This window comes from Spinacia oleracea, chromosome 6, assembly GCF_020520425.1.
Source record: "Spinacia oleracea cultivar Varoflay chromosome 6, BTI_SOV_V1, whole genome shotgun sequence".
NCBI lineage: Eukaryota > Viridiplantae > Streptophyta > Magnoliopsida > Caryophyllales > Amaranthaceae > Spinacia > Spinacia oleracea.
In genome coordinates, this window is record NC_079492.1 from 857,487 (window position 1) to 874,743 (window position 17,257).

Below are 17,257 nucleotides of genomic sequence, written 5' to 3' on the forward strand. Positions count from 1 at the left end.
TTCCTCCACTATTATTGGTGATACTGATCTCCATGTCATGAGCACGGGTAGCCAAATCTTGAAAGGATCTTGGTTTTATGCCCTGTAAAATGTACAGCAAATCCCAGTTCATACCTTGAATACACATTGCAATAGCCGAAGTTTCCGTCAGACGATCTTTGCATTCCAGGCTTAACGTGCGTCATCGATTGATGTAATCTACAACTGGCTCGTTCTCCCATTGTGTCGTCTTTGTCAATTCAATCATGCTGACGACACTCCGTGTACTGTAGAACCTGGCCTTGAATTCTTCCTCCATTTCTGCCCAACTGTCGATGGCTTCTGCAGGAAGGTCCGTGTACCAGTCGAATGATGTATCCTTTAGAGAACGGACGAACTGTTTGACGAGTAGATCTCCCCACGTGCCAGCATTGTTGCACGTTTTGATGAAGTGGGCTACATGCTGCTTGGGGTTCCCCTTTCCATCAAACTGCTGGAACTTCGGAGGTTGATAACCGACGGGCATCCTCAAGTAATCAATCCTCTTCGTGTACGGCTTTTCATATAGATGACTGGGGCCGGAATCTCCAGTGATGTGGTTCTTCACCGCATTCGTTATCATATCCTGGATCTTTTTCATGGTGAATGCGTCGTCAGGTTTTCCACCCTTTTTGGTAGATTTTGAAGCCGTACTCCCTTCAGAGTCGTCGTTTTCTTCGTCCATGATATCTTCCTGTTTCTTGAGCTTTTTGGTTAAGGAAGAAATCCTCTCATTCTGCTTCTTGATTTCCTCGTCTTTCTCTTCGCCATCCTTCATGAGCTTCATGATCATGCCCTTCATTTCGGCAAGCTGCTCCTCAACGGTCTTTGATTCGATCGCCATCACCTCCGTAATGTCGGTTTGTAGGGACTGGACCGATTCTTCACAGTCTGATACTTTGAGGGGTGACGTTGGAGAAGACCCGGTACTACTCTTTGCATCGCTTTCTACATAGAAAGGATCGAACAAAGGACTGGTGTGGATGACCAACCTGTCAGGCTTTTGGTGAGGACGCATATCTTCTTCACCCGGCATAAGGAATCGTGCACCTTCGGCAGGAAAGGACCCGAAAACAGGGATGTTGCGGGACTTGCGGTAATACGGATTCGGGGACACGTCGGAGGAGGCACGGACATGGCTCTTCCTCCTTGTTTTGGTGGTGATAGGCGCCGAACGCAGACTTGAAGCAGCCTCATTCAGATCGGCATTCTTCATTCCTCTGGTGCGTATACCCTCGTCACGCCCTTTCATCATCTCAGCCAATTCTGCCGCCCTTTGTTTCACCATAGCGGCCTTCTCAGCATCGGACATGGAAACGGTTTGTTGAGCAGCCATCTTCGTTGGTAGATTGATTTTTTTTTTCTGTAGAGAAGGAGATGAGTGGTAGAGTTGTCCTACCGAGCGTGCCAAATTTGTAAACACAAATTTAAGAGTCTGCAAAAATAAGAGAATCAAAATATGTGAACAAAATAATTTGTATTGATTTTTGTATTTGGGTACAATCTCTAGTGTGTTTATCCACTAATTCGATCTCTACAACCATAAGAATTTGTTTTGTCGGACGTCTTGAGCGAGGGCCACCGGGCTTAATCTCTTTCAATGACGTAGTATGGAGATAGAACGGCGTTTGTGCTTGTTGTTCCTCTTCCACCGAGATTTGATGTCGACTTGTATGCTTGGAAGCAGTCTTAGGGTTTTCTGGAGAGTAGTGTGTTTTTTGAATATTACATTCCGTCCGTGCCAAATGACTTGGAGAGAGCTTTTTATATCCTCCTCTTAGGTTTAAGGTTTTCCCTCTTTATGGATAAATGAGCCTCTTTACTTAAGCTCATTTAAATAACCCACTTCTATTAAATGAGCGTCATTTATTAAAATGGGTCTATTGATTTATAACCCAAACTTAAACAATTTATCTGACATTTAAATAAAAGAAGTCAACATTTGACTTTTTGCGGGACCAGAAATAATGACGTGGCATTTATTACATTTTTTATGCCTACATTCATACTCGACACGTTCATTTGACACGACCTTACCTGTGACATGACAATACCTGGTCGACACGACATGATCAAACATTAAGGCAGTTATGTCGTTAGTCCAAAAAGTGGGATAACAAGATGTGCGAACAAAATTTTAAATGTGAAATGCGCTAATCATCACTAAGCATGAGCCCCGAACCTCTGAGGAATCCACCGAAAAATGTATTGTGGGTTTGTGGATCTTGGGTGCACGAAGTTATAGGTACAACCCCTTACATTGTCTTACATATAAAAGGTGGATCGAACGGAAGAGTAGAATAAGTCGAAAAAAAAGTGCAAATATTTTCAAACGTATACCAAGCTTCCTGTTTTGATATCCAAGAAACAGAAAGTGTGTGAAATAACAGTAATATTTTATAATTAGGGTGATGAGAAATTACAGTTCATAACCGTATTTGAATGGATTAGCTGAGATATTATAGTTAATACACCTTATTTGGATGGATTAATTAGCAGAAGATCGAGAGATGAATATAGTTTAGCTTATAGGTTAATTTGGTACGTAGCTTAGAAAATTCTATCACGTAATAAGTATATAAGATTAATTGATGGGTACTTAATTTGCAAGGCATGTCATTAAATGCTTACACTTCAAGTGCATCTCTATACAATAAACACATGCATCGATATTAATATTTTCAGAATTATCTATCTATCTATATATCTATCTATCTATCTATCTATCATTGTTCTTCATCTAGCTCCGATTCATACCTTACCATAAAATAAAATGATTAGTCTCAAATATGCATCATTCGTCTTGTTAATCTCCGTCGGGTTATCCTTAAACTCGACTAATTATCTTAGTAATTATCCTCCGCTACTATCCTTGAAACACATCTACAAGGTTGCGCCTAACATTAACATGATGTTAAGCCGTCATCATGGACATGGATCACATAATCATCATCATCATCATCATCATCATCATCATCATCACAAAGATAAAGATGATCATCAAAATATAACAGTCAATATTTGTGATGATTTCCCGCCAGATTTTCCTCCTGCTGATACCAATTTGACATCAATATTGTGTGTTGATAGTAAAGGATGTTGTAACTACACAACGGTTCAATCTGCTGTGGATGCTGCCCCTCTTCTTAGCCAGAAAAGAGTCATTATTTGGATCAACTCGGGTTTGTACTAGTAAGTTAATTAATTTGCATTTTCTTATTTAATTATATATATATATATATATATATATATATATATATATATATATATATATATATATATATATATATATATATATATATATATATATATGGTGAAAGTAACATGTATGTTATAGTGAAAAGGTGATGGTTCCAAAAAATAAGGCAAACATAACCTTCCAAGGGCAAGGGTATACCTCTACCGCTATTGTATGGAATGATACAGCCAACTCTGCTCATGGCACTTTCAGTAGTGCTTCACTTGAAGTATTTGGTCCTAACTTCGTTGCTAAGAACATAAGTTTTATGGTAATGCATTTATTTTACTTAACAAATATAGAAGTAGTATCAACATTAGAATAATATAATATTAATATTAATATTAATATTGGGTTGGTTACGTGTAGAATGTAGCTCCAATACCTAGTCCTGGGGCGGTAGGAGCACAAGCAGTGGCTATTAGAATCGGGGGAGATCTAGCTGCCTTTTGGGGTTGCGGTTTCTTTGGAGCTCAAGACACACTTCATGATGATAGAGGCCGCCATTACTTTAAGGATTGTTATATCCAAGGTTCAATCGATTTCATCTTTGGAAATGGAAGATCATTTTACGAGGTAATTTTATTTAATTAATTAATTAATTGATGTTGGAGTTCAATTTATATTAATTAATTAATTAATTAATGGGTTGGGTTGGGTTGGGTCGGGTCATGTGTTGGGTTCAGAATTGCGCATTGATCTCCATAGCAAGCCCAATTCCAGCAGGACAAAGAAATATAAACGGAGTAGTAACCGCGAGTGGAAGAGGGTCTGAAGAAGAGAAGTCTGGGTTTGTATTCTACAATTGTAGTATTGGAGGAACAGGTAGAATTTGGCTTGGACGTGCATGGCGTTCATATTCTCGTGTACTCTTTGCTTACACCACCATGTCTGATATTATTGCCCCTGAGGGCTGGAATGACTTCAACAACCCCAACAATGACCAGTAAGCAATTAACTTTTACTACTCCTCTAATTTAATTAAGAAATTATATATATTAAAATATTGGATGATGCAGGACTGTGTTCTACGGCGAATATATGTGTTCAGGACCCGGCGCAACTTCCACTACAAGAGTGCCTTACGAACAAAAGCTTAATCAAACAATAGTTGCTCCTTTCCTTAATCTTACATACATTGAAGCAGATCAGTGGTTGGACTCTTATACTACTAACCTTGTACTCCATTCTCCTACTCCTACTCCTACTACTCCTACTCCTACTCCTACTCCTACACCTTTTTTGTAATTTTTTTCTATTCTACGGAAAATGTACATGTTTACCTGTTATTTCTGATTTTCAAAACTATATACTCTAGCTTGCACTAATTAATGCTGATGATGGATGGATGGATGGATGGATGGATGGATGGATGGATATTAATATATGATGATATTGTTTATAAACAATGGACAGTACTGATGTTGAATTAGGGAACCAAATCAAACAAAAAAGAAGGAATATCAGGACTCCACTAATTACATCACATGCTTTGTTATTTCGTATTTACTTGTTAAGCTTATAAATTAAGACTATCGAGCAAGTTTTGACTCACTTAATTAATTGGTAAGAGGCTAAGAGCTAGTCGTCTGACCTTGGATCCTAGAGGTCTACCAACTACCAAGTCAAGCTCTCCCTTACTTAGCTCAGTACTCAGTACCGACTCCTAAGTATGTAATTTCTGGCCCACAAATACTGGACCAATAAACGATGCTAAAAATAACCCACAATCCTACAATTCCATACTTTACAAATAAATAAATCCATCTCTTTTTTGCTGTCCAAAATGCAGGGCACAAATTTTTACAAGCTGTTATCTTCTTTTGTCAGATTTCTCATAATTACTTTGATTTTGCAACTTACGATTATGTTTTGGATAAAGAGTCCTAATTATTAGACCTTAATTTGATTATAAAAATAACATGCATTCTTAGTTTAATTATGTTCTATCAAAATAAATAACAACTCAAGTCTTGTTTCAATGGATGTGCACCTAATTCTAGCCTTTAAATTTTAAGAATGAAATCCCATTATTTTACTGGTTTTAATTTCATTTTCTGGGTTTCTCAGTATTTTAAGTTATCATGTCTAGGAAAAAAGTTAGATAATTAAGTAATTAACAAAATCAATATCAAGTGTTTTAAAGTTTTTCTGCATGTGCTTAGTTTCATGTTTCATAAAACAAGAAGTAAAAGCCTAGCTTGTTTCAATGAATCTGCAACTCCCTAAGCCTACCATATACCATATATCCCCGGCCTCCCCCACCCTTGTGTGCTCTACCAAAAGTTTGCAGTCTAATGATAATATTCATTAAGGATTAGATTATAATTATTATATCTATATCTTAGGATAAAACCGTGAATGCAGTCTAATGTCGTGCGTTTAATGTAATGCAGTCTAATGCCGTACGTTTAATGTCACACGTTTTATATAACGTACACTTAATCTGATACAGACTATCATCTTACAGAACAGAATATCTGAAATGTTCACATATTAATAAGGATGTCTTAACTATGCCAATGTTCACATATATAATTAATAAGGATGTCTTAACTAGGCCAATGTTCTTAATTAGTTCTAAGCTACTACTCGTACAAGTCATGATATGGACTGTACAATTGAACATATAGTCATATACAAGCACTTACAGGGTATATCCGTATATGCATATATTATTCAATCACCAAAAGCACCTTTTAAAAATTAAACTCCAGAACTAACAGAAGCATGGCACATTGACATGTAAAGTAAATCAAACCTCTTAACCTTTACCATCATATTCAGCATTACTAACCTAGCTAGCTACCAACTAAGATAAACTCTAAAACATGGTCCCCTATACTAGTAGCAGTAGATCAAATTTTCCAGCAAAGATGTCACCTAATTAATGTAATGTAATGCTACCAAAGTTCATTTTATCTATTGTTAGTTTGTTACTCCGACTCTAAAGTACCCGTGTTGAATCCTTGGCGCTCCGATATGAATACGGACACCTTATTCGACACGTCATTTTGGGCCAAAATCATGGAATTTTCTTTCACAAAAATTAGCCAAGTTGGACACTTAATTAGCACCTGAGTCCGAGTAACATAGCAGTTAATATATCACAGTTAAAGGTAAACAAAACCTCATAATCAAATCATTTAATAACACCCATATGTCTAATACTATAATAATGCAAATCAATATACTCAATGTTTCCTGCATGCCCTCCTGATATTCCTCAATATTCTCAGAATCAGAACACAATCATCACTAACCAGACCCCACTTGCCTTATTTCGCTAATTAAGCCACTAATTATAATTATGTAATAAACATCATACTCTTTAAGAAACTTAGGAGTAATGTCTCACAATAAAATGCAAGGTAAGAGCAACAGGTCTAAGGGTACAGGAGGGTGCAGAGCCTTATGTTGCACTGACTGCAGAACATCAATAGAAGGTGGTGAAAGCTCTAGGTCGTCAGACCGTTACGCATCAATCTCAACCATCTCACATTTCATGGTCCAAGAGAGATTGAATCAAATGATTAAGGAAAGCGAGGAAGATCAAGCAAGAAAATTAACTGAGGCAAGAAAAAGGAAGCAAAAGCAGGTAGTAAAAAAAGCCACTACTAGTAGTAGCAGCAACAGCAACAACAACAACAACAATAGAAGGTTACATCTGATGCTTGCTATGGAGACATCTTCTCATAATCCAAGGGAAGATTTTAGGCGGTCCATGGTGGAGGTGATACTAGCAAACCGTATAAAAGATCCAAAGGACCTCCGGTATATATTGAAGTGTTACACTTCAATGAATTCTGTTGAGTATAGAGGGATTATACTTGAGGTTTTCTACCAGGTTTGCACTGATATTTTCTTTTGCTGTAAATGCCACTGATGAGATGATATTGTACACATTAATAATTTTTCATTTCAGCCACCTAAATTATGTAAAATCTGAAAAACTGTATTTCTAAATGAAGAACTGTATTTCTTAATATACTGTTAAGTGTTAACGTCATCCTGTAGTAGGATTTGCAGTGTAGTATTTCCTGTAATGGAAGCACCGTGAAGCAGTCCATACAAACAGAGAGGTTTAATACAGGATTCCTGCATACGTGACTGCTAATTAAAAACGGAGGGAATAAAATAAAAGATCATAGAATTTGATGTACTACGTATTGATGTTTTTTATACTACAGTATAGTACATGAGTAACACTAACTTAGACGATTTTGTTACTTCATTTATAATTCAAAGTGAGATTAGGAGATTAGAAGTACCTGTATTATATATTATTCAAAGTGAAATCAGGAGATTTTATTAATGTGCTAGGAGGTCCAACTTCCAAGCCAGTTAAATAGAACTGACGTTTATACTACAGAGAAGGTTTTAAAGTTACCAAAACTGTAAGTAGGAAGTAGGAACTGTTATAGTGCAAAGGAAAGCTTTAAAATGCTTCCATGAAAGTCACTACAGCAAGTAGCTAGCCAGCATACGGCGTACCTGATTCAACCATGTATTATGATGAAGCATACCACATCCTTGATCAAATAATGCTCGGCTTGATGTTTATTACTCTCCTACATACATATGAGGCATTATTAACTCGCAATTCACAACAAAATAAATCCTTGAAAGGGGAACATGACACTTACAAACAGAGAGAAAAATGAACCTGTGTACCAAGTATAACTTGATTTTTACACTATCCATCTGGATTTAGTTGTCACATTACTAGTTCAAATTGCAAAATAAGTGTGATTATCAATTCCAAACGTCGGACGGATGGGAATAAATAAAAACCTCATCTTTCTTGTATTTGACTGACTGAAATTTACTGTATATAATCACTGAAAGCATATTACAGCATCTCTTTGAACTATATACATATACAAGTAGCAGTTCAACATATACAAGTAGCAGTTCAAGCTAGTTACCATTCTGTATAATCATTTGAACCAAATACGGGTGGCTTTATTGCGACTACATATATAGTATGTAACCCAGTCTAGATTGCAGTGTATACTAATTAATTAAGAGGCATTAAGCTTTGTTTAGGGAGACAAAAGAGCACTTCCTTCCTTTACGAAAACAAACACACTGCCTCCGTCACCCCTTGAGATTCGAAGCTCTTGATCGAGGTAGGTAGTAAGCAACCACGACCCTTCATTTTGATTAATGTTGAATTTCAACGGTGGTTGACTGGAAATTGACCTTGCAACTGATGAAGCAGTGTCCTGTACTGAGTTAAACAAGCCCTTCAAAGGTGTAAGATCAATTTTTTGCCCCAGAAACTCTACATTCTCAGGTAAAACTACGCTGTCGGTTATCTGGGGAGTGCCAATGATTCCTTCAACAAACTTGATCTGCAAGCGGTTTATAATTATAAACAAAATCAAATGCAGAAAATTAAGGATTACATCGAGATTGGAGAATAGCTCCGTATACCTAATGGTAGATTGAAATATAACTTTGTAAGATCAGTTCTATTTAAAAGTCTTTTTCTTCATGAATTTCCATTGCAATTTTTAGAGGTAGAATTGAGTGGTGATAGAAATTAACAAAGAAAAAGGGATACTTGGAAATAGACAACCACCGCCATTGACATTGGTAAGAGATTTTCTTTACAAAATGACATAAACTCATTACCACAACCTCAGTGTATTATCGTCTACAAAATAGGCTTACTAAATTTGCAATTTAAAAGTAAATGGTCAACACTAATCTCTAACCAAGTATAAGCTAAATCAAGGACTCAAGGTTAATGAATATCTGCAGAAATTATATACTGCTAAGTATTCATTGAAGGGAAACAGGCTCGTGAAAACATATCTTAACCAAGCACAATCTAGATTCCAAATAACGCCTAATGCATGCATCTCCACTGTGTCCCAATTCAAACAACAATAGCTCAGATAGGTGATCATCCATCTAGTCTCATTTTTTCTCCATCAACAGTTACATCCCAATGTTATCAGACTCTTCGATACTACTCACAATGACAGTCAAGCATGAGTATGAACACTTAGGACTTGAATTTGGGCTAAAAGCGTACAATTATCCGAAAAATCTAGGTCTAACATCAAGACTTCTCAAATTACCAAAAGAAGCATTTAGAAAGATACCTGAACACGTTTGGGGCTGCGGACTTCAAACTTGGCATTGGTACTGAGAGAAGTGGTAGCCAGGGGACCTGAAAACTGCACCGAGTTCTGGACAGTTAAATTTTGAGAATCAATAGTCTGTGAGATTTCGTCCACTTTGACAAGTGGTAATTTCCCCTGGGAAAGCAGTGGGAACAAGCCAGAAAATGATGTGTATCTGCAAAATGAAAAATAGAGGATAAATCATTCCAGTAATAAGAGGTATTTGACTCACAACTTCACAAGCAATCACCCTTTTCATAGACTCCATAGACACATGATTTACTGATCAATCATTCCAAAATAAGAATGCACACCTAGCAAGAGAAGAATGTCAGTTCTAGACTCAGTTGTTTGCACCAAGGAATGAAATTAACACGTACTGTATTTGGATAGCAAGATAAAATTGAAATGGAGGGGGGGAGGGGGGGAGGGTGAGAGAAGAGAGAGGAGAGGAGAAAGAAAGAAAGGGAGGGAGAGCGAAGGTGGAGCTCCATTTTCCCTACAAATATCTCCAATTTTGGAGGGATGGTGTTTATTAATAAGGAAAGGACCCCTCCCCTCCCCTTCCTTCCCCCAACCCCTTATCCAAACAAGACAACTAGTTCCCCTCCATTTCCCTTCCCTCTCTTTCTTTCCAATTCCGCTTATCCAAACTAAGTGTAAAGGTCACACAATTATAAAAGAGTTTATCAGGACAAAACAGAAAGGTGTTTAGATCAAATGACATGCATTGAACTGCGGCCATTACAGAATCAGATTTAAGGTACCAAAACAGCTCCATAAACTGATGATCACCTATTTAGTTTGAGACAAAACAGAAAGGTGTTTCGAGTAGTGACACGCATTGGACTGCGGCTATTACATAATCAAGTTTACGGTGTGTTTCAATAGGAAGATAGAAGGGAAGGGGAGGGGAGGAAAAAAGGAGGAAGGGAGAAGGGAAAGAAAGGGAGGGAGGGGGGGAGGGGGGGGAGGTGAGCTCCATTTTCCCTCCAAACCTCTCCTATTTTAGAGGGGTGGTGTTTATTAAAGAGGGGGAAAATGGATCCCTCCCTTCCTTCCCCTAACCTTTTATCCAAAGAAGGGAGCTTGTATCCCTCCCTTCCCTCTATTTCTCTCCATTTCCAGTTAACCGAACAAAGTGTTAAGGTATCTAAACAGCTCAAAATACTGATGATCACCTATTTAGTTTGAGACAAACTGAGCACAGTAATATCGATTGAAATGCTCTGGAAACTTTTTGCAGAAACAGCAATGTAAATCATAAGGAGCTCTTCGTAGTGATGAACCAGTCTATCCACGTACACAAATTCTTATTTAAAGGTGGTGTACAATAAATATTGTACATCGGAGTAAAAGTTAAGTCAAAATGTTTAAAAGTTACTCCGGTATAATATAAAAGTTATTATATTGTAGTAATAAAAAAAATCGCTTTAATAAAAATTATCCCTTCAAAGTCACTAATAATATATAAAGTTAACTATGTAACCCTTTAAAATGCTTATCCATTAAAAAAAATATAATATAAAAGTTAATCAAAACATGTTAAAAATCAGGGTACAATGATATACTTCCTCCGTCTTTTAATACTCGCAACGTTTGTTAGTTTCACGCATGCCTATGCACAACTTTGATCATTTATATCTTAAATTCTCTTTATGCAAAAATTATAAAAAGTTGATATTTTGAAAATACACATTGAGACGACACTAACAAGATCCCACATGACTATGTTTTATCTTATATAAAAAGCACTAAGAATAGTCAAAGTAGATTATATGAATAGTGGCAAAAGTCCAAACGTTGCGAGTATTAAAAGACGGAGGAAGTATTGTACCCCTAGTGTGTGCAAGACCTTTTGATCCATGTAAACGCTTTCATATCCTCAGGACCCACATGTACATTTTTAAACAACAACAATCACACAGTTAATTAAGTCAACTAGTAAAGCCTTTAAAAGGTTGTATTTGAAACCTAAACTCAAATCTCCTCTAGGTACTAGGACTCCACATCTAGCTTCCTTGTGAATCATCGTGAACATTTGATAATTCATAATATGCAAACGGTCAAGATATTTGCGACCTTGAGAGTACGACATTTTAGAGTAACCTTAGGTTTTTCCAGAGAGTCATTAACATGAATATTCTTCCTATATTTATCTTAAACAATGTAGTGGCAAATCTTACTAATCCATCCTTGCCAATAGTTTTACTTCTTTCCTGATTGAAAGAAATTATGTGCATGATGGGTATGAATCCAGGAAATGGAATAGCCAAATGGGAAACACATTAGAAAGTTAAAGGGTAATGTTAAAGGGTAAAATTATGTGCTAGATACATAAACTAAGGAAAATAGTCCACTGTACTTGTATCAGATTGGAGATTGAGGGAGGGTCACGTATTGGGGCGTGTATGGTACGATGACTACGATCACATGAAAGAAAAAGGAATGGAATCAGTGATGAGAGAAAAGGTAATAATAAGTGTTACCGTTAAAAGTTGTTTGGTTTTACAAAAGGAATGGAATCACAGTATTTCATAAGACATATTTGGAAAAACCAAAAAAACATAAAATCCCCTTTCCAACATCATCTGCCTGTTCCCTTTTTTTATCAAAAAAATAACCTGTTCCCTATCTTACCATCACGATAATCATAATGATTCAAAATTTCAAAACCAAATCTTTTGGAACTTTTTCTTCCAGTTTTAAAATTTTAGATTCTTTTCCAGATTCTCAAATTTTGATATTTGTTTTCAAAGTAATCAAAACCACAATCAGGAGGAAAGAAAAATCAATACTACTGAGATTCAGCCATTCAGGTAAGAGCATGAAGCACAGTTAAACAAATTCATAATTTCCAAATTTGTTAGAGATAATAAGATATGGGAAGGGAGGTTGAGATGAGATGAGTCTCCGATAAATGGAGGCTCAACTTCTAATTTCTTTGTTAGAGGAGGTTACCGGATTGCGTTACCACGCAGAAGGGAAGGGTAACATTCTGGAGGAGTCTATTACCGTCGGATAACGGAATGGGTTACATTTTAATTTTAACAAACACCTGAAAACAGATTGGGTTACTTTATTCCGTTTCTCAGCTTCAATTTTTCCATACCAAGCATGCACTTAACGTGTTCTGTTACCACAGGCACAGAAATATGGAAGTTATTAAGTCTCATACCAAACATTAGGTAATGAATGCACTATACCAAACTTGACATATTTGGTATATTTCTTGCCAACACCATGTAAAGAGCCCCAAAGCAGCACAATGATGTAAAACAGTAAAAGGGATTTGATCCTGGGTCTTGTCTTGGCCTCTTGGATGCATATAATATACAACCCTAACATTTTACCATTACCAACTAATTTAGCTAATCAAACTTATAAACCATACCATGATAAATTGATAATTGATACCACATCAGGTTCAAATTCAAATACAAACAAAAATCATACAAAGAATTCATGTGATGAGGACCAAATACGATCTTGTTTGATTCATTTCAAATACTCTCTCCGTCCCGGAATACTTGACCTGTTTTCCTTATCGGGTCGTCCCTTAATACTTGACCTATTTCTAAAAATGGAAATATTCTAACAATATTATATTATTTCTCACTCCACCCCTATTAATCCACCTACCCCCTACTCCATACAAAAAATAATTAAAAATTCAACCCCTACTCTCTCTCAACCCCACCTCTTAACACATTTCCCACTAACTACATTAAAATAATACCCCACTATCAACTACTACCCATTAAATTAAATAAGTCAATTCAAGTCCCTTAAACTCTGTGCTGGTCAAACCGGATCGAGTATTCCGGGACGGAGGGAGTATCAACTGTTTTCAATATTTCACAATACGTAAATAATTTATGCTTAAACAGTTAAAAACAAAAAATAAGGAGAGAGTAAGAAGAAAACTCACGCTAAAATCCACTTGCCATTGAGAAGAGAAAGAGCATCAGTAGGAGAAGGTGTTGGATTCTTCGCTTCTAATTGCGTAATCAACTCTACAACCTCCGCCCTCGTGTCACTGCTTGCTTTCAACCCTCTATCTGTCCCGTAAAACGAATCCACCAGTTGTTGCTTCAACCTAGAATTCTCATCCACATCCACTGCCGTCTCCTCATCCGCAACTGCAATCGCTGCACCGCCGTTGCTGCTGGTGGTGGGTTTTTCTGATCCCCACTCAAATGACTCTGATGACGCTGCTGCTTTCACAGTGATGGTTGAGATTTCCCTTTTTGCCCCTGAGCTCAAAAGGGTCGAGTTTAGTGGGGTTGGAGAAAGGAGCCGGGATTTGGTGGTAAACTGTTGGGTTTGTGAAGGTGAAGTGTGGGATTTTACCGGCAGTAGGCAAAATTGCGAGATTATCGACATTATTTTAGCAATTTATTTTCCTAATTGAATTACAAATTACTCCGTATTTGATTACTTTTGAAAGAAGAAATGCACGATCACTACTGACAAATTTTAATTGAAAGATGATTAGAAAAATGACGTTATTTTATTCTAGAGGTGGGTAGTTTGGTTTTTTTATAGTGGTGGATTTGGTAACCAAGTATTTGATGGGAGTATATGTAGCCACGCAATTAATAGTTGAATACAAGAATGTGATTTTCAAATTTTGCAATTTTTGTGGCAAAATCTATTGCTCCCTTCTTTTCAGTTAAATTCAGATAAGTTCAAATAATTTCAGTTAAGTTTAAATAAGTTCGGTTAAGTTCAAATAATACGAAAGTAAGTCTAGGTAAGTTCAGATAAGTTCAGTTAATATAAGTTCAGTCAAAATAAGTCAAATAGAACAGAGTTTTATATGTACTTCGTTTCATTTAACAATATAGATGTATAATTTTTTACTAAAACAGACAATAGGAAAGAAATATGTCACATACTTGTGTAAAATTTTCCCATCTAAAATATTTTTCCTAAAAATAATATTTCATTTATTTTTTACAGTATATTTTATGTCCATTTTTATTAATTGATTATGTATGAAAAAAATATTTGCTCAATATTTTCATTAAATTAATTATATTAAGCATATCAAATCATTTGATCAAATTAACATATGAAGAATTTTCAAGTTATTAATTCTCATCATTAGATCGACTCTTAATTAATACGACTACGTAATTAGTAATTACATATCATGTACGCATTATCTTTGAGAAGCACAATGACAAAATTGACCATGCTTCTCGTTCTACACTCCTCAATACGCAATTTATTGATTTGTTACTAAATTTTGGTTTAAACTTGAATCTTGTATGGATGGTCTAAATTTTGGTTTAAGCTTGAATCTCGTATGGATGGTTTAAAATTTTGGTTTAAATTTTGAGTCTTTGTTACCAGTAACTTACCACATCAAAAAAATTATTAGTAGTCAAAGCTAGTGCTGAGTAAGTGTGAAAACGTCACAAACTTGGTCATAGATACAACAAGTGAACAATCGAGAAACCATAAAAAGAAAAGTAATAGTACGTACCACATTTTTTGATTGATTTATTGAGAGGTCATTAACGCTTTGGCTGCTTCTAACGCAAAGCAGTGGGAATTTGGAAGAAAATATCTAGATTTTAGTTCTCTAGAGGCTTCTCTTGCCTTGTTATCACTTACAGAGTATCTAGTTATCCTGATCAATATTAAAGTGGCCTAAAAGAGATTGGATGATGGACTGCATATACTTCATTCATCTCTCAAGGCCCATTGGAAGAACAACTTGTTTCAAGGCCCATTGGAAGTCATTTGAATCAAGATGACTAGATGGCTAGACTGACAAACAAGTCATTTGAATCAAGTTCATTTTGACCAGGTCACTACTTGAACAACTCTTATTGTTTGGAACTATATGAAATTGCCTGAATTTAATTGAACTTATCTAAATTTATTTCTTCCTAATGAAGTTAAAAATAAAGTGAACGTAACAGAGCCTAAATTGCTAAAGGAAGACGAGAGATACGGAGAAAGCATAACTTTGTAAATTTATTATTTTTTCCCTGCATATTCCCATCAACAACCAAACAAGGTATAGGCTATATTTTTGTGAATTGCCTATCGACGACCAAACAAGGTATAGGCTATATTTTTATGAATTCCCAACAAAAAATTATCATTTCACATTCCAGCCTCTAATCTGTAAACTCTCTTTTTGACATACCGAATGAACCTAAAAGTTTGAGCTTCTCACTAAAGGTGGAGTAGAGCCAAGTTATAAGAACGACTTGCAACATGACTAAGATGGTCTTAAAAAATAACTACACACGCAACAACATACGAAGTAATTGTTAACATAACATCCATCAAATCAACTTCTATTTTGTTTTAGGATTTACGAACCTGCCAATTTAATATATAGACGAATGATTATACTATTTTTTTGTTTTTTTTTTTTGTTTTTTTTTTTGACATCGGAGAATGATTATACTATCAATACTCTAAAAATTAAGATATCTATGAATTTGAATAATAGAAACCAAGAAAGTCACGGAGAAACAAGTAATATCCATGTATATATATATATATATATATATATCATATATATATATATATATATATATATATATATATATATATATATATATATATATATATATATATATATATATATATATATATATATATATATATATATATATATATATATATATAGGGGAGGGATCATGTGAAAATAGGTCCCTATGTGAGTATACTAATATATATGAGAATAAATCTAATCCGTAGGATTAGATACGATCTAATGGTTAGGATTAAATGATGAAACAACCATCCATCTTTCCTAAATAAAAACCACGTTTCTTTCATAAACCCCAACCATTTTCTCTCTCTAAACCTCCCTCTTCACTTTCTCCCTCTCGCGACTCCCTGTTCTCTCTCACCGTTTTCTCTCTCCTCTCGACAAAACCACCATCGAAGCTCAAAGAACCGCTGATCAACCTCCTTCGTCGCCGGTGTATTGTTGATTTAAGGTAAATTCAAGCTCAATTGTTCTATATTTCTTCTCTCCTTCAACAATTTTCCCTAATTTTAACCTAATTTGTTCAATTGAGGATGACTGGAGCACAAAAAACAATATGAACGACGAAGATAAGAAAATTACACAAATTGTTAACCTAATTTTAAACTTCTTTCTTTGTTTTCAAACATTATTGAAGTTAATTTTTGTTAAATTTTGATTTTCAGCAAAAAAAAAAAGCACGACAAACTAGCAAACAATCCAGAGAATCCACAAGAGTAAGTATTCGGTGCTTAATTTTAGTGAAACTTATTTATTAATTTTCGAAATTTTTGTTATTATTTTCGAAATATTTCGAAATTTGATTTTGTAATTATTTGGTCTGTGAAATTGTGGATGTTTCTAACGATTTTGTGAATTTTTATGTTCCATATATTTAATGTTTGTTGCAATTGTGGATATTCTGAATTTTATGAACTTTTAGTACTTTTTTTAAGAATTTAATTTCTGGTTTTGAATTAATTTGAGAATTTCAAAATATTTCGTTATTTTTGATATTTTATGATGTTCTAAAAGTAATAGTTATATGTTCTGAATTTTTAAACAGAGAAAATGAGAATAAACACGCCAAAGCAACGTAGCCAATCGTCCCGCCATCACTTATGAACGCCATAATGAACAATTTAGAGTAATATTTTATACTCTCAATACTTCAGAACATGAAGGTTAAGAATTTAGAACATCATAGCTCACTATGTAGAACATCATAACTCACTGTGTAGAACATCATATCTCGTTGTGTAGAACATCATAATTGCATATGTTCTAATTATAAGTACACATGTTTTGAATTTGATGAGATTACTTCTATAGGCTTCTGCATCTATGTTTTTAGTGACATTT

The 17,257-nt window shown here is 35.3% G+C and overlaps 2 protein-coding genes across 2 annotated transcripts; one reads left to right on the plus strand and one right to left on the minus strand.

The window, feature by feature from the left end:
• Nucleotides 1-2,559: 2,559 nt before the first annotated feature.
• LOC110777656 (probable pectinesterase 8) lies at nt 2,560-4,742 on the plus strand. Its single transcript, XM_021982247.2, has 5 exons — nt 2,560-3,210; nt 3,356-3,527; nt 3,626-3,832; nt 3,943-4,202; nt 4,276-4,742. The coding sequence occupies exons 1-5, from the start codon at nt 2,792-2,794 to the stop codon at nt 4,502-4,504; spliced, it is 1,287 nt and encodes a 428-aa protein (XP_021837939.2). The 5' UTR covers nt 2,560-2,791; the 3' UTR covers nt 4,505-4,742.
• A 3,291-nt stretch (nt 4,743-8,033) lies between these two features.
• On the minus strand, nt 8,034-14,004 carry LOC110777655 (plastid-lipid-associated protein, chloroplastic-like). Its single transcript, XM_021982246.2, has 3 exons — nt 13,325-14,004; nt 9,373-9,568; nt 8,034-8,613 (listed from the first exon to the last, which is right to left on the minus strand). The coding sequence occupies exons 1-3, from the start codon at nt 13,777-13,779 to the stop codon at nt 8,302-8,304; spliced, it is 963 nt and encodes a 320-aa protein (XP_021837938.1). The 5' UTR covers nt 13,780-14,004; the 3' UTR covers nt 8,034-8,301.
• Nucleotides 14,005-17,257: the final 3,253 nt, after the last annotated feature.

Bases quoted from the DNA above. Each gene is read 5' to 3' on its own strand.
- LOC110777656 (XM_021982247.2), top strand. From the start codon at position 2,792: ATGATTAGTCTCAAATATGCATCATTCGTCTTGTTAATCTCCGTCGGG. The intron at 3,528-3,625 runs GTAATGCATTTA...GGTTACGTGTAG, and splicing joins CTAAGAACATAAGTTTTATG to AATGTAGCTCCAATACCTAG. The intron at 3,833-3,942 runs GTAATTTTATTT...TGTTGGGTTCAG, and splicing joins ATGGAAGATCATTTTACGAG to AATTGCGCATTGATCTCCAT.
- LOC110777655 (XM_021982246.2), bottom strand. From the start codon at position 13,779: ATGTCGATAATCTCGCAATTTTGCCTACTGCCGGTAAAATCCCACACT. The intron at 9,569-13,324 runs GTGAGTTTTCTT...TTCATTTTGCAG, and splicing joins AATGGCAAGTGGATTTTAGC to ATACACATCATTTTCTGGCT. The intron at 8,614-9,372 runs GTATCTTTCTAA...AACCGCTTGCAG, and splicing joins GCAGCCCCAAACGTGTTCAG to ATCAAGTTTGTTGAAGGAAT.